General features: G+C 42.0%; 2 protein-coding genes across 3 annotated transcripts in view; one reads left to right on the top strand and one right to left on the bottom strand.

Moving 5' to 3' along the window:
- Positions 1 to 10,272, bottom strand: part of LOC128330216 (albumin-like) — a 28,883-nt gene extending 18,611 nt beyond the window's left edge. Inside the window, exons 1-5 of the mRNA XM_053262687.1 lie at positions 10,126 to 10,272; positions 7,980 to 8,037; positions 4,410 to 4,545; positions 2,840 to 3,051; positions 491 to 623 (exon numbers count right to left, since the gene is read on the bottom strand). Of these exons, the coding sequence (XP_053118662.1) occupies positions 491 to 623; positions 2,840 to 3,051; positions 4,410 to 4,545; positions 7,980 to 8,037; positions 10,126 to 10,210 (624 nt within the window). The 5' untranslated portion in view covers positions 10,211 to 10,272. The remainder of the gene's footprint in view (positions 1 to 490; positions 624 to 2,839; positions 3,052 to 4,409; positions 4,546 to 7,979; positions 8,038 to 10,125) is intronic.
- LOC128330217 (olfactory receptor 6B1-like) lies at positions 1 to 25,247 on the top strand. Of its 2 annotated transcripts, XM_053262688.1 has the most exons (3): positions 1 to 52; positions 23,693 to 23,769; positions 24,155 to 25,247. In XM_053262688.1, exons 2-3 carry the CDS (start codon positions 23,767 to 23,769, stop codon positions 25,154 to 25,156), a joined length of 1,005 nt encoding a protein of 334 aa, XP_053118663.1. In that variant the 5' UTR covers positions 1 to 52; positions 23,693 to 23,766; the 3' UTR covers positions 25,157 to 25,247. The 2 variants fall into 2 exon arrangements, 1 of the variants encoding a protein (XP_053118663.1); XR_008310012.1 differs by lacking the exons at positions 1 to 52; positions 24,155 to 25,247 and adding an exon at positions 15,524 to 15,892 and having other exon boundaries at positions 23,693 to 24,109.
- Positions 25,248 to 25,963: the final 716 nt, after the last annotated feature.

Below are 25,963 nucleotides of genomic sequence, written 5' to 3'. Positions count from 1 at the left end.
AAGAGGGTCAGCAAGAGGGAAATAATATTGTCTCAGTTTTCTGGCAAAAAGGGTGAGTGGGGAAAAGGAGGGGGGAAAGCAAAACAGGCTTTTCCTTATAGTGCCCAATAATATGAATCATAAATACCTGCCCTGGCTTGATTTTTTTTTTTAAAAAAAGAATGCTCAGGAGGACTACCTCAGATGAAACCGTGAGGTCATTCACACAATCAAAAACTGTGTTCTGACCGGGTTTGGGAGCTGTGTGTGCTCCCAATTTTCATTTGTGTGGAATAGTTACCCAGTTTTTCTCCTACCTTGGTTCCGCACAACCAAAAATTGGGAGCGCACACAGCTCCCAAACCCGGGTAGAACACAGTTTTTGTGAATGACCTCATTATTTTCATAGATAGTGTAAAGTGTTGGTCAATTCTTTCTACACATACCAATTAGTTGTAGGTTGAGTGTCACTCAAAAGCCTCACATCATGATTTGGATGATAGTGATGTACCTTTTCGCCGAAGCATGCAGCTCTGTCTTCTGCAGCGCAGCAGATTTCTATCACCTCCCCATATTTCGGTGCTGCACTGACGACTGTAATAACATTCGAATAAGGATTCCTTCTGGCAACCTCATAGATGTATCTATGACAAAAAAAGTAGCTTGAGTTAATCTGAAATGTCGTTTCTTAGAGATCAAGTAGATGTGAAGAAATGCAAGATTGTCATCTTGGGGTTTTCTTTAAGCTAAAAAAGCAGCATTAGGTACACAGGAAGGTGCCTTATACCGAGTCAGACCATTGATCCATCTAGCTCAGTTCTATCTACACTGATTCACAGTGGCTCTCCTAGGCTATAGGCAGGAGTCTCTCTCAGTCCTACCTGGAGATGGAAAGGAGTGAACATGGAACTCCCTGCTCTCATCCCCTAAGGGGGAATATCATACAGTGCTCACATGTAGTCTCCCATCCAAATGAACATCAAGGTGGACCTTGATTAGCAAACGGGATAATTGATGCTTGCTACTACAAGACCAGCTCTCCTCAAGGGCCCAGTCTAAATCAGAACCATGATGCACAAGTAGCATGAATCTAATCATATAAATCTAATGAATCTAATCATATGTAGCATGAACCTAATCATATACATATTTTCCTGCCAAGAAGCTTTCCTTTCCCCCTCCAAAGCAGCTATGTGACTCCAAATACGCCCTTGAATGCATCATCATCATCATATTAATAATAATAATAATAATAATAATAATAATAATAATAATAATAATAATAATAATTCAATTTCTATTCCGCCCTTCAAAAAATGGCTCAAGGCGGTTTACATAGAGAAATAATACATAAATAAGATGGATCCCTGTCCCCAAAGGGCTCACAGGGCTCATCACCCATGGAGCAAACTTTCACTTAGAAGGTGGCATGGAAGTAAAGGTTTAAACACATCCTCCTTATATGTTATAATTCTCAATCAGTTTTGGCCTTCATGCAGTTGTTATTTTATTTTAAATGAGCCCTCAAGGGGATGATGATGCATTTAACAGGCCTGTGCATATTCAGAAAATTCTGATTCGGATATGTCTAGATCTGACTTCAACAATGTCGGATTTGGATTCTATGGGCTCTGGCAATGTCATGTATTGGATCGGATTTGGAATTAGAATCCAAATTTTGACTTAAATTCAGATTTTCCCCCAAAAGTGATCAATGGGGAAAATCGGGGGTGGGGGTAAAAAATCAGGGGATGGCCCTAGGGATTATAAACTGGGCACACATGTGAGGCTGGATGACAGGAGGCAATGTATGCAATTGGAAGTAGATCAGGCAATCCTGTGATTTTTCACAAACTTCAATTTAAAAAACAACAACTATGAATTCCCAAAACTGGCCTGTTTCAAGGCAGTGAACTACAAAAAATTCTGGAATTGGAAGCCCCCCAGTCATTCTTTCCACCCACATTTGGACTATTAGGAAATGTGCCTTCATAAAGAAAGATGACAACACCCTCAGTTATGCCAAGTTTTATATTTCTGAACTGGCTCAACACAGAGCCCTGAAATTGGTCACAAAGCTTGATGGCAGGACTCTGGGGCTCTTTCTCCAATGAAACCAGTCATGCCATTAAGAGATTATTTGAAATAATATTGAAAACTGTTGAAGAAAAAGATGCCAAAAACAGACAGCAGATAGAGCACCACCCAACTTTTCAGTGCAACCTTCAACATCGTAGGAAAGGCTTGCTGGCTGAGAAGTGCTAGAACTCTGAAGAACAAAGCACTAGGGAGGTGTGAACAGGTTCGGTTCGATGGCTCGATGTCAAGCCTACCCCCCCCCCCACAATTTGGCTCAACATTAGACCGAACCCCCTGCCATTTGGGTGGGTTGCAAATACACAATTTAGGATAAAATCGGAATTTTTGAGTATGAATTTGCACAGGCCTAGTGTTTAATGTTCCATTTACTTTGGGCCTTAGAACAAAGGATCACACACTGTCATACTTCAGAAAGAAATCCACTATACAGTTTAGGGAGGCCAATCATTTGGCTGGCACTACTGAAAAGAGGGACAAGAAGCAAATAGATTCAGACTCCCAAACAAGGGACTGCTCTCCTATTCGGGAGCTGCAGTTGTGCTTACAATTAGGCTGCCTGTATCGCACTGCTTTCATTTCAATCACAGCTAGCATGGTTACTTGCCATGTAGCAGTCTAAGTTGTCAGTATTTGGTAGCAGATAAGTAGCAGCAGTCAGTATCTGAGATGATTTGCAATAGACAGTAGCAGTAATTTGGCAGTAATTTTATTCATCCCCAAGAGCAGAACCAGCCCCGTAGCACTGAATCAATTTACTTACTGGCCTAAAGTGGCGTTTCTGTGTTCTTGAAAGTTCTTGCAGGCCTCCTCTGGTTCTGGTTTTATAAATGGAGCAATGAATTCTGGAGTATCATTTTTATGGCCCTGAATACAAGCATTTCTCTCTTCACCAGCTTTAGCACAACAGTCAGTAAATCCATACTTTGCAGCAAAACCTTCTTCATGGCAAATTTCATCCAGGAAAACTTCATGCTAAAGGCAAGAAGCAAAACGTTGCTGTAATTCTTCAGTTGTGCAGCATTGCAGACTGACAGAACATTCTAGTTTCACTGGATTTTAAACCCAGGTTAGAAGAAGATATCTGGATTTCAGACGTAATTGGGCATCCATTTGAAATATGGGTCCAGATCAGATCTACAAGTTAACTGGTGTTAAGCATGGGCAGGGTTTCAGTTCTTAATTCCAAATCGCACCACAGACATTCACCAAACCATGGCTAGCCAACCTCCAGCTGAAGGAGAGGGGAGCCCCTCCCTGCTGCCTGGCTGCCAAGGCACATCCCTGCTGCCTCTATGATTGGAATTTGGAATAGACATGAAACAGCAGTTATAGCTGACTCAGCATTCAGGCACTTCGGTGGCAAAACCTCAGTTTTCAGCAGTGAAATGTAGAGATAACAAAGGTTCCAATTGGAGTTTGGCGAGGGAAACCAGAGTTTTGGCCCGTAACCATAGTATTGTGCATTCAGGTATATTGCAGTTACAACCTTGGCCACTTATAACTGTGGTTATCCTGTACATCTGAACTCAGCCAGAGTTTCCACTGGATTTTTCAATTGGAACTCTTGGAACCAATGTATTGGGCATTATTCATCTGGCTGTGTGTTTCATGTAATCCTAAGCACTGACCTTGATTCATTGCTAGGGATGTGCACCAAATTGCTTCGGTGCCATCCTAAGGACAGCGAGGGGTTCCTTTAAGAGGAGGTGGGCAGGTCCTACCTGCCTGTTCCCCAAGCCTCCACTGCCCCACGCTGCCCCATCATGGCACTGTTCTTACCCAAGTTTCCTCATGGAAGTGACAGCCTGTGCCACTTGTCCCTTTAAAGCGCTGTGCTGCGGTGATGAGATGCTTCCCCCAGCATCCCTTGCGGGACATTGGCATGCAAATGGCCGATACCAAAACATTTCAGCAACATGGAGCCGAATCATTTTGGTGCATCCTCAAAGAGGCACCGAAATGATTCGAGCACATCCCTATACATTACCTCTTTTATTCACACTGTATCAACCTTTAGTTGACACTGGGGTGGCTTATACTACAGCCCAGGTAATATGTAACACGGAACCATGGTCTGTTAAATATGAGCTGCCTCTCTGCAGTCAGCGAGACTGCAGCGAGGCAGGTGAGCTGGCTGTGTGGGCTTCCTTCTTTCTTGAAGGACAGCCCACGCAGCCACTAGCAGCTGGAGTGAGGGAGGAGGCCATTTTGGCAATTTTGCTTGCTTTTAGTTAGACATTAAGTAAGCTCATGATGGACCACAATACCAGTCAGTGCAATATAGCAACAATTCTAAGCATGTTTTGCTCATCTCCCTCTCTAAAGCTTACCAAATGTTTTGTACATTCGGGGTCAGAATGTTCATCAGCAGCACATTTTCTTCTAAGCTCCAGGGAATCGTCCACTAGTTTTCTCACTTCCTGAAAGGTGGCCTGCTGTGCATATTGAGAATAAAGGGCAAGGAGTCTGGAAAAGAATATAAGAATATGGTTACTTCCAACATAGCTATATGCTATCTGAATGCTTAGGACAAGGGCATTTTAAAGAATGGTGTTCAAGTTTCAAGCAGGGAGTATGAGCTTAATGCCTCAAGAATGTGAGGGTTTGGCATAAAGGCCTATGAACTGCAATGGCTATATGTGTAGATGTGGTCATATTTAGAATGTCATAGTCACTGGAATTTAGGAAGCTGCCTTATACCGAGTCAGATTATTGGTCAAACTAGCTCACTATTGTCTACATCAGGCTGCACAACATTGGTCCTCCTGCAGATGTTGGACTGCAACAACTCCCATCATTCCCAGCTATAGTAGCCAATAGGCAGGGATGACTTCTCCAGGGTTTCCAACAGGAGTCTCCACAGACCTTAGCTGGAAAAGCCAGAGACTGAACCTGGGATCTTCAGCATGCAAAGTAGATGCTCTTCCATCCTACATCTATTTAACATTCTGATTGTGCTTATTGATTTTTCTTGTCGTATATTTTATACATTTATTTATGTATTTATTTAGCACATTTATATACCACCCAAAATCTCTGGGTGGTATATGACCTGGAGATTCTCTTGGAGTTGTTTCTTGGTTGGCATTCACCCAAGAGTTCTGAAGGAAGTCAAATGTGAAATTGCTGATCTCCAAGCAAAAATATATAACAATACAATTGGGCTCTGGACCAGAGGACAGGAAAGAAGCTAATGGAACTCTGATTTTCAAAAGAGGATTCAGGGGAGGATCAGGGAAATTACAGGTTGGTTAGCTTAACATCTGTGCTGGGTAAATTGATGGAAAGGACACTTAAGGACAAAATGGTTAGACATACAGAAGAACAGGCCTCGATGAAGTTATCATCAGCATGGCTTCTGCAAGGGAAAGTCTTGCCTCACTAACTTTTTTGAGTTCTTTGAGAGTGTCAACAGGCATGTGGATAAAGCTGAGCCAGCTGACATAGTATTCTTAGACTTCCAAAAAGCTTTTTACAAAGTTATCCACCAAAGGTTCTTGAGTAAATGTAGCAGTCATGGGATAAGGGGACAGTTTCATGTGTGAACTGGTGATTAGTTGAAGGATAGACAGCAGAGTGTAGAAGCAAATAGACAGTTTTCACAATTGTGGGAAGTAAGAAGTGGGGTCCCTCAGCGATCTGTACTGGGACCAGTGCTTAACTTATTCATAAATAATCTAGAAGTTGGGATAACAGGGAAGTGGCCAAATTTGCAGATAACCCTAAACTATAATGAAAATAAACCAATTGTGAGGAGCTCCAAAAGGATCTTTCCAAACTGGGCGAGTTGGCAACAGAATGGCTGATGTGGTTCAATGCTAGCAATTGTAAAGTTATGCATATTGGGAACCACACACCACCGCCCCCCGCACACACACATATACACTTATGGGGTCTGAGCTGTCAGAGACTGTCCAGGAGAGAGATCTTGGGGTCATGGTAGACAGCTCGTTAAAAGTATCGACTCAGTGCGCAGCAAATGTGAAAAAGGCAAATTCCATACTAGGGATCATTAGGAAGGGATTGAAAATAAGAATGCTAATATTATAATGCCTTTATACAAATCAATGATTTGACTACATTTGGAGTACTGTGTACAGTTCCGGTCATCGTATCTTAAGGAGAACATTGTAGAACTGGAAAAGCTACAGAAGGGAGCACCCAAGGTGATCAGGGGCCTGGAGCACCTTCCTTATGAGGCAGGCTACAGCACCTGGGGCTTTTTTGTTTGGAAAAAAGGTTACAGGGAAACATTATTATTAATTTATTATTATATTATTATTATTATTTTACACAGTCAGACAGGTGTTATTGACTGGTTTGTTTTATCCAGACATCGAGTCCTTCCCAAGGACCTGGGATGCCAGAATTTTATTGTCAATGTTGTTGCTCTTGTTATAGATATCGTCACAGAATATAGGCTGTTCCCAGTAAAGCTGCTTTTTGTAATTGGCTGATGGTGATTTCTGTGGCCCCTATGGTGTTGAGGTGCTCTTCAAGGTCTTTTGGAACTGCACCCAGGGCGCCAATTACCACTGGAATTATTTTGGTCTTTTTCTGCCACAGCCTTTCAATTTCAATTTGTAGATCTTTGTATTTTGTGATTTTTTCCATTTCCTTTTCTTCTATTCTGCTATCCCCTGGTATTGCTATGTTGATTATTTTGACTTGTTTTTCTTTCTTCTCGACTACAGTTATATCTGGTGTATTATTATTATTATTATTATTATTATTATTATTATTATTATTATTATTATTTCAGTTTCTATACTGCCTGTCCAAAAATGGCTCAGGGTGGTTTACACAGATAAATAATAAATAAATAAGATGGATCCCTGTCCCCAAAGGGCTCACAATCTAAAAGAAATATAAGATAGACACCAGCAACAGTCACTGGAGGTACTGTGCTGGGGGTGGATAGGGCCAGTTACTCTCCCCCTGCTAAATAAAGAGAATCACCACATTAAAAGGTGCTAGATAGAAGTCTATAAGATTATGCACAGATTAGAGAGAGTGGACAGAGAGAAATGTTTCTCCCTCTCTTGCAACACTAGAACCAGGCCAAGAAATTCAGGACGAACAAAAGGAAGTATTTTTTTCACATAACACATCATTGATCTATGGAATTCTTTGCCACAGGATATGGTGATGGCCACGAGCTTGGATGGCTTTTAAAGGGGCTTAGACAAATTCATGGAGGACAGTTCTATCAATGGGTACTAGTCTGGTGGCTATCGTCCACCTTCAGCATAAGAGGCAAAATGCCTCTAAATATCTGTTGCTGGGGAGCAACAGCAGGAGAAAGGATATGCCCTCATCTCTTGCCTGTGGGCTTCTCAGAGGCATCTGGTGAGCCACTGTGTGAAAAAGGATGCAAGAGTAGACATTTTTGGATTGTGAGCCCTTTGAGGACAGGGAGCCATTTTAGCCATTTTATTTATTTTTGCTCCTTGGGAGGAACTCTGACATTCCTTCTCATGTTTCACTTTGGAGAAATGTTGGTTCCAACCCTAGCACCAGGTTCTATTTGGAAGAAGCATCCTCTCATTCAATGGGAATGCCTCTTCTAAACTGGTGGCAGTCATTTGGACATGCTTTATGATTACATATTAAAAACAATTAACTTTAAAATATGATTCCTGACTAATGTTTTTCATTGATCAATTAATGTGCTGACTAATGTTTTTCATTGATCAACTAATCAACTAGACATTATGGTCCTAATGTTTACCACTGTTTCTAACTTCTCTTGATATCAACTTCGCACTATTCTATTGTTGCCAATATTAACTATTACTTTAATGGAAGTTCTGAACCTCCGTATTTACTGTGCTTTCACACACACAAACACATACACACACCTTCAGCCCAACATAGCAAAGCTTTTCAACAACACTTACACGGCTGCAAAATCTCTTTGTGGTATAACTGCATAGTGTTTGAGGGTCTCATGATGCCCTGTAAATAAGACAACCATCAATTATTGAACCACATTTTTTTAGAATAACATATATGTACATTGAAGTTTTCTTAGCTAATTAAAAATAGGACACTATGGAGCAGGTGGATAGAGGGAAATGGGTTGGCGAATCACAGCTGTTGATGAAAATTAACTCAGAGATGTATGACAGGGATCGCTCCATAACTGGTTCTGTGTTCTAGCAATATTTGCTATTTACTGTGATGTGAAAAGGAAGATCTGTGTGCCAAAAGAGCATTCCTCATAGCCTGCATTGAACCTCAACCATCTCATAGTGTTATTTTAACAGACTGTGCCAAGGTTTTACATGTTACACTTTTCACTTATGCTAATTTTATCACAAAGTTTAAAGGGTGACCCAAGGAATAGGCATACTGCATATTTTTCATTGTGAGAAAGCCTTCACTTTTGGTACAGTGTTGTATGTTTGCCGATGGTCAAGAGGTTCCCATGTTGAAGAGGGGCCATGGGCAGAACTGCAATAAACAGAAGCTAATGTAGGAGAGCCTTCAAGCACTGAGTACCTCATGCCTGAGAGACAGAGGAGTGTGGCAATCAAATATCAAGCCCATTGCATTTCACACCATGTTTCATATGAGAAGATACACTACATAGCAAGTGAATTCAGATGACCATTAACAAAATGCTAACGTTTGTCCATAATGTTTAATTGGGAACACACAGAGTTGATCCCATAGTCAAAGCAATGCTTGTGTAAACCAGCCATGAGAAACATAAAATTTAGGTTAATAGTATCACCCACAAATAAAAGTATAGACATTTAATTCAGGTAACATGAACTGTAGGGAGTTGTGCATTAATTTGGCACTAAGATTTTAGAATAAAGTAATTGGGCAGAGCACTTTAAAAAAACACCCTAGGGTTAAGAGAAAAATCATGACAAATAGGTTTCACAATGCATTGTATAACTAAAGGGAAATGGTTAAAAGATCAAGGGTTGCTCCCAAAAGTTCTCTTCTTCCAGTGGAAGATGCTTCCTTCAGAGGAAGGAGTCTCCAGAGCAAGAAGTCCTTCCTCTGGAGGAAGCAAAACTTGGGATGCAACCATTCAAATGTTCTCTATGCAATTCTATTGAAGATATACTGTCCTTGACCCAGAACTCAAAGTGACCCTGCCTTCCCCAAGAAGCTCCTGTCCATGGAGATGGAGGGCAACTCAGCATACACAATTGTTCCTTCTGTCAAAGTGAACAAGAAACTCTTTACATGTTGAGGAGCTCTGTGAGCTCATTGGAGGTTTCATGACTGGAAAAAAATCCCAGGAGATAAGCAATGGGACAGAGAGCATATAAGCAACAATAACCACTATATGGCATGGTATATAGTTTCTGTGTACAATATTCCTATATTTTAATACTTTATTTGTCTTGGTCTGGAATGAGAGGTTAAGAGACACATGTTCCCTCCTTTCCACTTTGTAATACTACTACAGATATTTATATACCAGTCTTCAACCAAAGTTCTCAAAGAAATTTACATAGAAAATTAAATAGCACATAAATAAGATGGCCCCCTGTCCCCCAAAGGGTTCACAATCTAAAGAGAAACATAAGGCAGAACCAGCAACAGCCACTAGACAGATGCTGTGCTGGGGTTGGGTAGGGCCAGTTACTCTCTCCTTGCTAAATATAAGAGAATCACCCCTTTAAAAGGTGGCTCTTTGCTCAATTAGCAGGGATAATACCTAATAAAACTATCCTCACATCACAGCATTTTGCATTTCCCTGCTCCTTGCCAGCAAAAGCCAAAAATCAGGAGATGGATATATTATCCTAGACATTCCCAAGGAAGTCAACTAGACCGATGGCTGCAATTTTTGATAGAAATTGTATTTGAATCATATCTAGTACAAAGGTACCCTTCACTTGCAACTTCTCCTGAGCACACTACATTGAAATAAATGTGTTTTGTACAGGAACACTTCCCAGGGGTTGAGCCCACCAGCATTGCAAACCCAGTAACAGAATAGTCCACACAAATGGATTGATGACACTTGTGTGCAAACCATATGCGAGAGAGCATGAATATGTTCGGACACCTTCTTACCTGCATCCCGGGCTCTTCTGGGCAGGTATTTAGACTGAGCAAAGCTTACCAAGGCAAGGCAAGAAATGAATGTTAGCCACTTCATGGTTCCAAATTGTTTGGTGGCTGGAATGCACAAGGTAGAAAGAGCAAAGGGGGAAACGGAGCTTTTATACTTTAGTACGCGGATGTTAGTCTGAAGACTGGAGAGATACTCCTGCTAATAATTAAATTGATAAAATATTTGTTCTTTCTGTTTGTTAAGGGGGAAATCTTGTCACAAAAAGTACTGCCAAAGGCATTATTTCAGAAACAGGACATATAGACACTGATAAGTTATCTTATCAGACCACAAACAGAGAAGTTAAGCAAACTGCTTTCTTTGTTACCCTATAACTTATATGTCAACGTTTCCCCCACTCAATATGTTGTCCAAAGGTGAATTGAATTGCTGTGATTGGTTGGGATAGTGGTTCTTTGACAAGTGAAAGAGCTCAAGTTCAGCAAGGAGGTCTTTGACGTTGGTTTCAAAGGCTGTTGATGAGTAAACATTTGTTCTGTTGCAACAGGTTCTGAAAAGTTAGACTTGAGTCAGAAATAATTAGGATGCTGTTAAGTATCTACCTGCTACTTTATGTACATCTAAAGATGAATTCCCTCAGATTGAAAGAAAAGGTTCTAATTAATCACATTTTCCAACTGGTTGTGTTGAAGAAAAGCAATTGACTTTTTGAAGAAATTATTCACATTCTACTAACCCAAATTTAGAAAGAAAGCAAGGCAAACATCACAAGAAGGAGAAAAATGCCACTGTTGGCAGAAGGAAAATTCCACTTTGGTACCTTATGGGGCTTTGCACTGTGTTGCACAGAGCTCCATAATATTTTTACCTCCTGGACCTTCTTCCTCACAGATTAAAGCTCTCATGATGCACTGCAGGAGTTCAGCTATGTAAGAGAGATAAATGAAGAACTTGGGCCTTGATGAGCAATGAGCAGAAGATAAGTACTTTATGTTACTTGGTTATGAACTTCTGCCCAATCGACTACTAATGTCTGGCAGGTGTGTTTTAAGAGGTCCTTGTCGTTTTACTCTTCATTTATTCAGCTCAGTTATAGTTACACAAGATACATGTATTTCAATGCACTAACCTACACCAGGGCCGTACAATGTTGACCATACTCCATCATACCTGACTATCGGCCACTGTGGCTGAGGATTATGGGAGGTGTGATCCAACAACAGCTGGAGTGATTTATTTTATTTATTTTATTTATTTTATTTATATGCCACCCTTCCAGAAAAGGCTCAGGGTGGTTTACATCAAAATAAAAACAATTAAAATCAATGAACAGTTAAAATAAAAATGATCAAAACAGCATAAAACTAATTTGCAGTTAAAACATTTAAACAGTTAAAAACCCTGGAGAACCAGGCCGAACACTTACAGCAGTTAAAAACAATTTACAACAAATTTAAAACCCTGGAAGGCCAGGCCAAACAAATAGGATTTAAGGACTCTCCTGAAGGCCAGGAATGAATTCATATTACGGATTTCTGCTGGGAGTGCATTCCACAGCCCCGGGGAAGCTACAGAGAAGACCCGCCTCTGAGTCGCCAACAGATGAACTGGTGGTAACTGGAGATGGACCTCTTGGGATGACCTTAACGTGTGGTGGGGATCATGTAGAAGAAGGCGGTCTCTAAGATGAATCTCTCTTCTGAAGTTGTGAAGCCCTGAATTAGACACTGGAGCTATTCACATGACCGTTCAGGAGGGTGGGAGGGTGGGTGGGGGGAAGGCTATGAAACATTACTCCCCTCCCCCGACAATTCTTTGAACCTTGTTTGGAGCATGGACCATGCTCCCAGATGAGCAGTGGTGCACCAGGCAGCACAGAGCTTCGGAGGCCAGGATGATGTGTCCCGGACTCCAGGTATCCCACAATGCACCACACACCGAGCATGGTACATGGGGTGATTCCCCCATCAGACAGCCACTTTAGGCACCTGTCTCTGTTTCTCTTTGGGCTGCATGCAGCCCGAGGAGACACATGATCCTGGCAGCTGGTTTAAGGGAAGCCCGGTTCCCTTAACCTCAGCTAAGAGCCAGGCCTAAAAGTAAAGTTTGGCTGGGGAGGAGTGCTGGTATCCGTGCAGATCCCAGAGCTCCATATGAGCAGTCTAGCCCAGCCTAGCCTAGCTGTGCTAGCCTGTGCTAGGCTACTCATGAGAACAGCCTCACTGGCTGACATCCTGACTAATGAAGCATGCATGATTTGAGCCTGTAACAGCACATATTAGGAGTAATGCCTTCCCTTTCTCCCTCCAATTACCCTTTGAGCATGTGGGGACGGGGATTTTAAATCCTATCCCTGTGCACCCAGAAGGGAAAAGGAGAAGGGAAAAGTGATAGGCAGAAAGAGGATGAGGCAATACCCACATTGCCACCTTGAGGTGCAAGTACTTTCTGTAGCCCTCACCTCACCTCATTAGTGAGCCACCACAGTTTATATTTATATTTATATGCTTTCCTTCGTCCTAAGATCCCAGGGTGGTGAACAACAAGATAACAATTAAATTCAATAGAAGATATAAGAACTGAACAAAACATAGCTAAATGTTTAAAAAGAGCAGGGACAGCTCATTGGCCAAAAGCCTGAATAAAATGGCACTCACTTCCTGAAAGCTGGGAGCAAGGGGAGCCATGTGGGTCTCATCCACAAGCAAGTTCTACAGAGTGCTTATCTATCTATCTATCTATCTATCTATCTATCTATCTATCTATCTATCTATCTGTTTGTTTATCTGTCTATCTATCTGTCTCTTCATTTATTCATTATTACATTACATTACATTCATAAACACCCCTATCCAAAGGCTCTGGGCAGTGTACAACAAATTTAAAAAGACATAAAAACACACACCATTTAAGACACAATGCCAAGAACAATATAAAAACATTTCAAAAACAATTAAAAACCATTTAAAACTAATTTAAATACTTAAAAAAACAATTTTAAGACCTTGGAAGGCCAGGCCAAACATGCAAGTCTGTAGGGCTCTCTTAAAGGCCGACAGCGAGCCTAAACTGCAGATATCTGCTGGGAGTGCATTCCCTAGGCCAGGAGCAGCTGCAGAAAAGGCCCAGTTCTGAGTCGCCACCAGATTTACCAGTGGTAACTGGAGACGGACCTCTCCAGATGACCTCAACGAGCGAAGGGGATCATATCGAGGAAGGCGCACTCTAAGGTAGCCCGGATCCAAGCCATTCAGAGCTTTAAAGATAATAACCAGCACTTTGTATTTCGCCTGGAAATATATCAGCAGCCAGTGCAACTGTTTTAAAACAAGCATAATATGGTTTCTCTGGGTTATCCAAGAGACCAGTCTGGCTGCTGCATTTTGAATGAACTGAAGTTTCTGAACTACGTACAAAGGCAGCCCCACATAGAGCACATTGTAATAGTCCAGCCTGGAGGTTACCAGCTGATGCATCACTGTTTTGAGATCGTTCTCTTCAAGGAATATATTATCTACATATATTAATGACATATTTTCTTTGCAGTCTCATGTATAGGATGCTGTGGATAGTGACACAATGCATCAATCAGAAATGCATCAGGTGCATCTGAAGGAAGTGAGTGTGCATGAATTGCCAGCAGCCTCCTCTTATCCCACACTTGCATGTTTCCAAAGCAACACAAGGTGAGGAGTGAAATTGCTCCTTTAAAGCAAGGCAGCAGCCATTTAGTACCTTGCTTCAGGCACCCAAAGACTTTGAGATGGCCACGAACCATGTTATCCTTCTAGGTTGAGTGGGGTATAAACTGTTGCTCCCAAACCTTTGTTCAGTTCAGGAAGGAGATACCAATGCAATAACTCAGCCTCTGTTCTGAGGCCTTTTGCTACACAGCTCCCTAGGATTAAGATGGCTCTTGTCATCAAGGAGATATTTGAGGCTCTGTGCTCTATGCAAGCCTGGTCAAGAGCCATACGTCATACTGGCCATTGGTAGACTCCTCGGAGTCTCCAAAATCTCCCCTGTCTTTCTAGAAAACATGGCAAGCAAATTGTGGGGAGGGGAGGCATGCAGACATGTTTCTACTCATTCACCATGGTAGCCTTCACAAGTTAGCGCCACGTCTGCAATAATATTGTCCAAGCAGAACACTGTGTGGGAGAAACTAACTACAGATAATGCTACTAGAACTGATGACCCTTTGCTATCAGCAAACCAGTTAATTATTGAACAGGCCTGGATTTCATCTATATTTTCCAGTCCAACACTATGTATTTGGCATAACCTTTTAAGAACATAAGCAGAACTCTGCTGGATCAGATCAGACCAAAGGTCCATCTAGACAGAAATCCGGCTTGCAACAGAGACCAACTAAATGCCTCAAAGCACCCTAAAAGCCAGACATGAAGGAAAGAGCCCCTCCCCTTTATTGTCCCAAATATCTGGCCCTGAGAGGTATATTGCCTCTGAACATGGAGGCTCAATTTAGCTGATATAGCTAATAACTACTGCTATTATCCTCCTGCATGAATTTGTTGAATCCCATTTTAAAAGCAATCAAAAGAGCGGATATAGCACAGTCACTAACAGACTGGGCTACAAAGCAGGAAATTTCTACTTGGGATTTGCTGCTGCCATGAATGAACTCACTGGGTGGTGTGAGGCAAACCATTCCCTCTCAGCCTCAACTCCCAGCTGTAATATGAGAATAAGAATGCTTGCCAGAGCCCTATTCAATTGTCATTTTCTCTTTGAGGAGCTTTGTATTTACTGTAATGTATTCCACATCTGTTGTAACTTCACACACACACACACACACACACACACACACACACACACACACACACACCTCTCTCTCTCTCTCTGAATGAATGAATGAATGAATGAAAAGACTCACAAAAACATGCATGTATTTTTTCAATAATGAAAAAAACACCTCGGCTTAAGATGACTGTAACACTGCAGCATGTTCACATACACATTGGGGCATTTTGCTATTTTTAGACAATTCAACTGTCAAAACACTTTCAGTGTAAGATTAGCATTCAGATGCTTACAGTTTTCATTTGTGCTGCAAAATCCTTGGAAACTGCAGCATAAAGTGTACCCATGAACGTCCACACCATGTAAGCAGTAAGGACTGTTACATTGGCTTTGCCTTGGTCTGCCAGCTTAACATTGAGCTGGGGAGGGATGCAACCAGATAGTAACTCAACAAGTGCAGCAGCTTTACCTATCCCCCCCCGCCCCCAGCTAATCCTTTTCTTTTCTCCATTTGGCATGATGGCAAAGCAAAGGCGGGGTTTTTTTGTGTTTTTTTAAAGCCCTTGGATTGGATGGAAGAAGGATTTATGAAGGGTTGCCAGGTTACAACTCTTCCTGGTTTCATGTGCTGAATTTCATTACATTTCCTTGCCTTGCAGTACAGGTTGTGATATCTATTCAATTTGCAGACATACATACTATTAATATTATTCAGGACTCAAATAAGTTCCTCGTAAATGCTTGGGAGGAATCAAATCCTTTATTGAGCTCTCTACAATTTCTCCAACTGCTGATTCCACTTTTGGCTGAGGAATTGGTGTCAGATTGAACAACTTTCTAGGGTTGAAAGAGCCTCTAGAATTCAGTGCGGATTATCGGAGGACATAGCTGGATGCTGTGAGGATGCATGACGCTGGTGGCACATCTTCAGAGTAGCCTCTTCATGGAATGTTGTGTATAACATTACAATGCACTCAACATAAATCCATCAGATGCATCTTAGTAAGTGATTTTGGACCTGTTGAATTTCTGCCTAGACATTTACTATAATAGATGGGGAAGCAGTGTGTCTTGAGAGATGTACCCAGCAGAAATTCACAAGGTGCATATCTCTAGTAAGTTATCGGGGAAGATTTTTTTAAATTTTTATTTCTTTTTTTAGAAGCACTAAATTATGTGAGCATCATATGTGTGCATGTGTATGTTAAAATTTTAACTCAATAATTTTATACCACATCAAGACATTTAATTTATTTTACTGGCATTATCTTGTTAAATATGCACAGGATGATGTTATGTAGCAAAAAAAAAAAAAAAAAGTTTATCAGGGTGTTGTCTGGCAGAATTATACCAGAATTGACAATAATGTTTTAGAAAATGAAGACTAATCCATTTGAGAAATTCATGGAAAACTAAAAGCTGGTTAATTTTTGACCAGTCATGCAGATTTACCTGTTGGATGACCAGCCTGAAGGCAACACAGTTCTCATGAATGCAGAGGTGAGGCACAAAGGGGCCTCATTAGCATGTAAAACTGAAACTAGAGGTTAACAAATGGAGAGGAGAGCTGGTCTTCTGGTAGCAAGTATGAGTTGTCCCCTTAGCTAAGCAGGGTCTGCCCTGATTGCATATGAATGGGAGACGATGTGAGCACTGTAAGATATTCCCCTTAGGGCAGTGTTTCTCAACCTTTTTGGAGCCAAGGACCGGTAAATTCTTCATGCGCCATTTCTGTACATTCTTTGTGTGCAGTTTCTCAGACCAGCAGTTAGTAAAGGGGTTTCAGGTTTAAGTTTATCTGTTTATTTATTTAACAGACTTTTATACCTGCCCTAAACTTGCATCTCTTGGCAGTTTACAATTAAAATAATATCATAAGCATTAAAATCATTAAAATTAGAATCATTTAAAAGAAAACATTAAATTTTAAAACTATACATCTCATAATTTTGGATAAGAAGATTATGCTTTGATCAGAAGGGAGAGGGGGAAAGGATGAGGCATTATGGCTCCCTGGCACCTGAGATTTGTCAAGTCTAGATTTAGCATGACCATCTTTTAAAAATATGTTGCAAACTTATACTTCACTTTATTGCTCAGTGTTAGCCGCCCACTCTCAGCTGCCCCCTCCCCACTGTTCGTTCACTCTTACAATTACTCTTGTAATTGAAGGCAACTTCTGTGTATGCACAGAGATGGCGCAACATCTGCTATCCAAAAGCCACAGTGGAAAAACCCAACAATACACTGATAATCTTTTCCTAAGCAGAGACATTATTGAATAAAGGAGAGAGAAGAGTTATGTTTTGAATCTACATGTTTTATTCTGGCAGTTTTAGATAGTAGTAAGGTGGCTGCTAGGTCTCACCTAGCAGCACAAATGACAGTACCAACCTTGGCTCCTTTTAAAAACACTACCCTAAAAGTGTCGGCAGCAATACTACAGCTAAGGAAATAAAGGCTAAGAAACTGGAACTCAAAAATATGGAACTTTGAGTAGGTATATTAAGAGGCCTTCAGCACAAAACTGAATGGCCATTCGCAGATATGACAGGCAGCAGGGTGGCTGCCTTACCAGGAGTCTAACTGAAGGATTCTGAAGCAGGAATCAAAGGGTGTAGTGCTAAGGCTTCTGCTGGTTCACACAGGTTAGCAAACCCAGCTCTACATTTTAAGTCTCTCTGAACATGCAGATCTGCTAAGATCACACGCATGTCACCCTTTCCAGCACCACCAAACATGGCAGGAGTGTTTGCAGGTTTGGGGAAAGGCTGAATACATTACGGATGGGGATGGATAGAAGGGCAAGCTGATAACTCCAATAAACGGCAACCCCTTGACTCTGTGTTCTCCCTTACTGATTTTTCTACCCCTCTTCACCGCTTTCTGCCTCAATATTAGCTTAAAAAAAAAAATATCTCTCTCTCTCTCTCTCTCTCTCTCTCTCTCTCTCTCCTTCCCGCGCTTTACACCAGCTTCCAACCCAATCCTCTTCCTTACCTCCACCACCTCTCCTTCGCTCTTCCTCTGCCTGGCCTGTCTTTTTCCCCCAGTGGGATTGCCTCTAAGAGCTCATTCGGCCTACTGGCCCTGAGGGAGCACGCCGATTACTGCCAGCTCTTCCCGCCAAAATTGCGGGAGGCCAAGAGAAAGGCAAGCAAGATCACGGCCACCATGGGGGGCCTTGCTGGCACCAAATGGCCACAGCGGCTCATCCCCAGCCCTAAACCCAGCCGGAAGCAGCAGTGCAGGGGGCCCGGGTGTGACCTGTGCTGCGACTCCCCGCCAGTGCAGGGGCAGCGACAGCAGCAGAGCAGGGACTATGGACTCTCTTTTTTGCTGGTTTCTTCCAGCTCAGTCTCCTCCTGCCCTGCTGCTGAGGAGTGCTGGCTTCTGCAACCATGACTGGCCTGTGCCATGTCCCTTCCTCAAAGCGCTCCCTCAGAAGGAACCACAACCACCTTCTTCAATGTGCTCATTCAGGAGCGCAATGCCGTTGCCTCGCAGAGGGCATTTGCATATGCACAGCGGCCACCAAAAAGGTGGCCGTTCGATCTTAAGGAGGCCCCAAAGAGACGAAAAGGCATTACTTACCCGGCCACGGTGGTGTTGACGAATGTCGGTGGGGGGAGAGGGAACCCACGCGCACACACACCCACGTCTTCAGCAAGCCCCCCGAAGGGCTGCATGTACTTAATTTACTTTTAAAAAATTTTGCTGGATGTGCTGATATGCTCTTGTCACATCCTTTAATTAAATGAGTGGGGTGTTCATTTGAATCAGCCCTCTAAGGATTTTTTGGAGTGCATGTAGAGGAGCGATTCACCGGAAGCAGTCCAAAGGATTGTTCCATGCCTGTACACATTACTGCACAACTTTCAGGCCTACCTGTCTTTTTTGCAGTCCTCCAGCTTGCTTCCCGAAGGAAATATCTCCTGTCAGTGGGTGGGAAGTTTCTGCATCACAGCACCACCATATTTTCAAACCATACTACTTTGGCTTGCATAGATTGTGTTGTCAGAATGAACAGTGCCTCCGAGGCCTAATTAAGAGATTATGAGATGCTCATCATCTTTTAGATCAGACCCAGGATTGTAGCACTTATAACAAACAAGGTCCAGATACTGTACATCTAATAATGCCACCTTGGCAATCACTTTTCTTTCCTGTCATTTGGCTATGTCATCAAACCTTAAATTACTTGTGATTATTTTGACTTTGTTCTGGTGGCTAAAATCCTGCTTCTACAAAGTCAGATGCTTCTGAATGAGTCACTTCTAGGGATGTGCATGGATCTGGCTGGCCCGGTTGGGTTTGAGTCCGGACCGGACTTGAACCCAGCCAGGACAGTTCGGTCTGGCACCCCCTTTGAACCCCCCTGGCTCAGTTTGGTCCGGGGTGAGTGGGTTTGTGGATCTTTGTTCATTAAAAAACCGAAAGGAGTAGGGGGGGTTCATGGAGGTTTCCCCTCCCGCTGCCGGCTTTAATATGCCCCCCTCCGGCCTGCTCTTTGCCCATGCAGAGGCACATAGGGCAGGAGAAGGCACGTAGGGCAGGAGAAGGCTGAAAACCAGCTGAAGAGCACCCGAACCAGCAGGAGGGGGGCTTATCAAAGGCCGGTGGGGGGAGGGGGAAGCTCTACGGACCCACCCACCACCGTCTCTGCCTCAAGCAACTCCCCAGAGGGGAGTATAGGTAATTATTTTTAAAAAGAACAGGTCTGTGAACCCTCTGAACATTCGGGGGTGTTAGGTCCGGGGTCAGACCCAACAGGGGGTGGTTTGGTTTGACCATGAGCCATCGAACTGAACTGGCTCGACATCTAACTGGCTTGATGTTTAGCTGGTTTGCACAACTCTAGTCACTTCTTCCAACACTAGATGTGATGTTGTGGGAGGGGCTGGTTTCATCTATCCTAACTTGGGAGAACAGAACTATGCAGTGCCTAATACTATTTTTCTGACAGTATCATCTTTCATGGTCAGTTGAGCTTGCACGGGAAAACAAAAAAGTTTCCAAAGAGAAACAGAGTGTTCGCTCCTATTACAAATGGATTAACATGGGGATAGGATAGAAACCTCACCATATAGAGTCCGTTAATTTTGCGGTGGTTTTCTACCCTGTGTCATTTTTTAAAATTCATAACATAAATATCATAACTGGTAAGTGGCCATATTTGTGAATAGATTGTGTACCAGAGTGCAGGTAAGTGTTTGACAACAAGTGTGTAACTTGGAATGCAGTGGTTTGTTTATTTACACATCTTCACACAACTGGGGGTAGAATGAAATCTACCCCAAATCCAGATGAAATTTAAAGGACAAGAAAAACAAACTCAGCCAACCTTGCTGTTGGCTGAACCTAAGCATCTGATAAATGAAACTGACTTCTTTAGGCTCAGTTTTCAAACTACTGTATGTGGCAAATTCTTAACAGATGTGAGTAAAATTTGAATAGATTATGCCCCTTGTCACTTAGTTTCTCTATGTCAAATTATGGACAGGATGGATGGATGGCTTAGATTTTATATTCAAGATAAGATTCAGGAGTTTGAATGATGAAATACATTTTTTACACCTCACCTTAAATATACAGGAACTTCTGTGCATGTAGCGTATCTGTGTGTCTACATTCTCAAGGTGTGTGTCTTTTAAGAATAAAGGTATTTATTCAATCAAATGTTTTCCTTTATCCTTTTATTATCTGAAATGAGTATCGCGAATGTTTAACCTAGAATTCCCTCTGGCAGAAGTGTCCAGAGAGATTATTACTTTACAGGCTATATAACCACCTGATATAATTAGAGAATGCAGGCAGGCAGGAGGAACAGGCATTATATATTTTTCGCAGAGGCAGATTTTGTTGAGGGAATGGAAGTGGATCCATATCTATGGCTCCTGATATGATAAGGAAAGAGGTCAAAGAAAGGAGTGATGGAGGGAGCTTGTTTGAAGGTACAAAGTTTTTTGCGTGGGAGAGGGAAAGATATATTTCTAGAGGTATTGCAACATTATTGTGTTAGGAGATTTGGCCTCCCTCCTCACCTTCTGAAAATCTGCTGGTATTATCACAGTAATGGATACTAAAAGTCTTCTTAGTGAGAGTGCTAATAGGAAGAACCTTTAGGGGGATGTTTAGATTACACAAAATATGTTCACTATCAGGGTGGTCTCTCACTAGGAGAGGGTCCCTGTGGTATGCAGAAGTCCCCATGTCCAGTCCCTAGCATCTCCAGGTAAAAGAACCTCAGCTCTCATATCTGCCTCCTTGTTTAGACAAATTCCTGCCTATTGTCTACTTATTAGGCGTCCACTCTGCCTTTCCTTACCTCTTTTTAAAATTTGCACTTGGATTCATGCCTCAGAGCTCATGTCATTTGCTGAGATTTATTGTGTGTGTATTCTTAATTAATTAATGTATTAATTAATTAACAGTAGCCCACCTGCTATAATTCAGCAGGTGTGTGTGGGGAGGGGGAGGCAGAAGCACCCCTGCAATGAAGGTTTTTTGCACAGCGGAGTGAGTTTCCAGAGGGAGGGAGAGTGATTTTGGTTTCCCCGCACGACAAAAAAAGTTACATTTGCAGGGATATGTTCCTGAATAGGAGAGGCCATTCCATGAGGTAAGTGAGGCAGTCACCTCTGTCAGCATATTATTGGGGCACCAGCAAGGCAGGAAGCTGCCCCCTACATGCACACACACTTCTGCCATTGGAGCTGCTCTTCAGGACTGATATGATCCTTGCAAATTTTGCAAGGACACCTCCCCTCGCATTCCTCGCAAAGCTTGCGAGAAACACAAGATGAGAAGAGGCAAACTTCCTTTCTCCTTCCCATTTTCAGAGCTTGCAAAGGTCAGCTTTGAAAGTGAACTGGATCCCACCAGGATCACGGGGCAAGGCAACATTTGGCGGCTCACCTCAGGCATGGCAATGCCTGGGGCCACACTGTCCCTAAGGGCTGTGCAACCCTCAGGGACATATTCCTGCAAGCAGAAAGCTCCTCTGCAGCAAGGGGAGAGACTCGAAATTCACTTCTCCCTCCCCTTTTGTGCTCACTCAGCTGTGCAAAAAGCCTTAGCTGCAAGGATGCTGAAGGCTCCCTGTGACCATGCAGCCCTCCTTCTGTTTACCTACTGCTGAGCAGTGTGTGGGCCATTTTATAACAATTACTGAATAATAGTTACTGTGCATATCTCTTTTTCAACAATAATGTCCCTAAAGCAGTTTGCATAGTGCAAGAGATAAGAAAATGGTAATTCTGGAAAGAAGTGGGAGGGAGGCATCAGCAACAGCCACTGGAGGGACACTATATTGAGTTGAATAGAAACCGTTTCTTTTCTCTGCTAAATATAAGAGAGCCACCTGATGGCACCATGGGAAAATGCCTTGCCTAGCGAGCAAGAGGTTGCTGGTTTGAATCCCTGCTGGTTTGTCTCCCAGAATATGGGAAACATCTATATCGGGCAGTGGCGATATAGGAAGATGCTGAAAGGCATCATCTCATACTGCGCAGGAGGAGGCAATGGTAAACCCCTCCTGTATTCTACCAAAGACAACCACAGGGCTCCGGACTCAAGGGCACAACTTTACCTTTACTTTACTACTTTAAAAGCTGCATCTTTGCTTAGTTAGCAGGGGTTTGTATATGCCTCCCTGTCATCTCCAGGTTTTTTAAAAAAACAGTTAGGTGGAAAACCTGAGAAAGGGCGCTGCCTGAGATCAGTACTATCGAGGGTGGGATAGTGGGATAGGTCAGGGACAACTGACTATATTTCCTCATAAGCTATTTTCCTCATTAGGTTCCCAAATTTGTTGATCTGCAGGATATGAAAGGGTTCCCCTCCATGTTTTGTAAAATTGTTCTGTGTCTTTTTTCACGAGAATGAGCTCAGCACATAAGAACTTGTGTCATTTACTGATACATGCTGATATTTTTCTACATCTCACTTCTGTTTCCCCATTACAATTTATTTCTCCAGCTCAACATGACATTTAATGAGACTCCTCAGACAATATACTATGTTTAGTTGACCCCAGAACACAAATAATTAAAGGAATATTGTTGCTAACTGAGCAAAGAGACATCTTTTAAAGTCATGATTCTCTTATATTTAGTAGGGGGAGAGCAATCGGCCCTATCCAGCCGCAGCACAGCATCCCTCTAGTGGCTGTTGCTGGTATCTGCCTTATGTTTCTTTTTAGATTGTGATCATGAGCCCCCTTTGGGGACAGGGGACCATCTTATTTATGTATTATTTATTTTTCTATGTAAACTGCTTTGTGAACCTTGGTGGAAGAGTGGTATATAAATATTCATAGTAGTAGTCATAAATTCACATCTGAATTGAATAGAAATCTCAGTTCAAATATATAAATAGCTTAGATCATAAGATACCACAATTTAATCAAATATAAGTGTTGGATAATATCACTTCATTAATACCAAAATGTTGATCCCAAATACTAACAATCCTATCAAATATTTACATGTTTAAAGCATACATAAAACATGAATAAATATAAAAAGTCTCTTTTTAAAAGCCCAAAGGTTATATTTTGAGTGTGCAGACATGGACTTTACTCAAGTTCCATAGACATGCCCAAAGTTTCCATTAGAAAATCCCAATTGATGCTGGGAGGTGTTTCCAGTGATGTTTTATAATGGGGCAAAATCCATATGAAGCAACAGCTGTTCTGAAGAGATGTATCCAATTGTTCTTAGAACTACGCCAGATGCATCAGTGCATCCATGTTCAGCTATGGAAAACCCAACACTGAACTCTCCTATCTATGTTTTGCAGAACAGAATCCTTGCCTGTCTGGAAAGATACAAAACATCTTTCATTTAATGGGAGTGAAGTTGAGCTAATGGAAAATGGTATGGAAAATTGAAATTAAAGAATTATTATATGAGCCGTCAGACTTCAAATTTCTTATCTCACACATGTGCTAGGAAGAAGTGAATTTTAACCACTCAAAATGTTTTTTGGCACAGTTGTTTCAAGCTTTTTCTCTTTCTAAGTAAGAGTATAACACATCATTCTGATTATACTGCACAGTCAATTTGTCAATGGCTGTCCAAGCCAAAGCATGTTTACAATGGTTTTGATCAGTTTTTATAAATAAATCAGAAAGAGTTCATCCAGCTCAAAAGTTATCTGGTGATTGTGGACATAATGATTTTGGGTGCTAATAAAATGTGAATATTCATGTTGTTGAATAGATAGCATTTGTTGAATGTTTCTTCTTCTTCTTCTTGTCAGCAACTATTTAATAATTGGATTAAAATATCCATGGCAAAAAGAGAGAGGGATAATCAAACGACAGTCACAGAATTTGTCCTCCTAGGATTCAAGACGCTTCCTGATTTTCAGATTATCCTCTTTGTTGTCTTTTTAGTAGTTTACATTGTGACAATGACTGGAAACATCCTTATAGTTGCAGTAATTATGTCTAATCATCACCTTCACAAGCCCATGTACTACTTTCTGGAGAACTTGTCTGTTTTGGAGACCTGTTACACTTCAACAATCCTGCCTAGGATGTTGGCCAGTTTCATAAGTGACTACCACAGAATTTCTTTTACTGGTTGTTTTCTCCAATTCTATTTCTTTGCCTTTTTGGCTGGAGCTGAGAGTTATCTCTTATCTGCAATGTCTTATGACAGATATGTAGCCATATGTAAACCACTGCATTATGTAACTATCATGAACGGCAAGTTGTGTGCTCAATTGTCTGTTGCTTCTTGGATCACAGGCATTGTGGCTAGTGCATTTACCACATTTTTTGCCTCACAGTTGGTTTTCTGTGGCCCTAATGAAATTGACCATTTCTTCTGTGATTACACACCATTGTTAATGCTCTCCTGCAGTGAAACCCAGCAGACAGAAATGGTGATGACAGTCTTGGGCTCTGCATGCACATTGCCACCACTGTTGCTGACCCTGGTCTCCTATGTTTGTATCATCACCACCATTCTGAGAGTCCCTTCAAACACTGGCCGGAGCAAAGCATTTTCCACCTGCTCCTCTCATCTTATGGTGGTCACAATTTTCTATGGAACGCTAATCATTGTGTACTTATTACCCAAGACCGACACCTTGAGGGATCTGAACAAAGTCTTCTCTGTTTTCTACACGATCTTGACTCCCATGATCAATCCCTTTATCTACAGCCTGAGAAACAGAGAGTTTAAGGAGGCCCTCAGAAAATCCATCAGCAAATTTCTGCCTTTGAGAGGAACCCTGGAAATCCAACCTCAGTAGAACAAAATTTCTCAGTAGTGATCTTGGCTGAAAGTTACAGATCACCATCCTCTAAAAAAAATACCTTGGAATAAATTATTTACAAACTGTAGTCTGAGTGAGTCCAAGGACTAGTGATCTTTCTATTTCGCTCTCTATTTCACCTTCACCCCCACTGTGAATTTTAGGACAGATAACTGGATTTCTGTGAGATGCCTGTGGAGAAAAAAGTTTGGCTTGGATTGAAAAGCATTAAAACAGTTTTAGATCAAGCTAACAACATAATGTTGACTAATTTAGACTCCCATTCAGTCCTTAATACTTGTTCTATTTGTTCAGTATGTTAGATGTTTGCTAAAAGAAATCAGATGTGTCAGCCTATGACATTTGGCTGTACCTTTTCCCTACCGTTACTTTCCCCCTAAATCATTGAAGTTTGCACCATTTTATGATGTTCTGAGGGTCCACATCCCAGTGCTCTGGATTGGCTGGCACTGGAACTCCTTTGCCCAAGGGGACTGGAGCATACACCAAGAGCCTGAGCAGACACAGAGCTGGTGCCTAGAGCACCCAGCTAAGGGGGAATCTTTCAATGTGCCACTGCTTGCATGGTTCATTACGGGATATTTGGAGGCCAGGCTGCATTTTCACATCCTTCAGAACACTGCGCTGCCAGCAGCAGCACAGATTATGTGGGCATGCAGGCCACATGGCCCACGAAGAAAAGGAGATGCAGGAGGAGGTAGGAACACTCCTCCCTTCCCCCAAAGCTCTCCCTGCCCAGTGAAAAAGGTTGTGTTAATTATCTTAGTGTCTATTTGGATTAGG

Source organism: Hemicordylus capensis, chromosome 6 (genome assembly GCF_027244095.1).
Source record: "Hemicordylus capensis ecotype Gifberg chromosome 6, rHemCap1.1.pri, whole genome shotgun sequence".
Classification (NCBI taxonomy): Eukaryota; Metazoa; Chordata; class Lepidosauria; order Squamata; family Cordylidae; genus Hemicordylus; species Hemicordylus capensis.
This window is presented reverse-complemented; position numbering and strand designations above follow the sequence as displayed.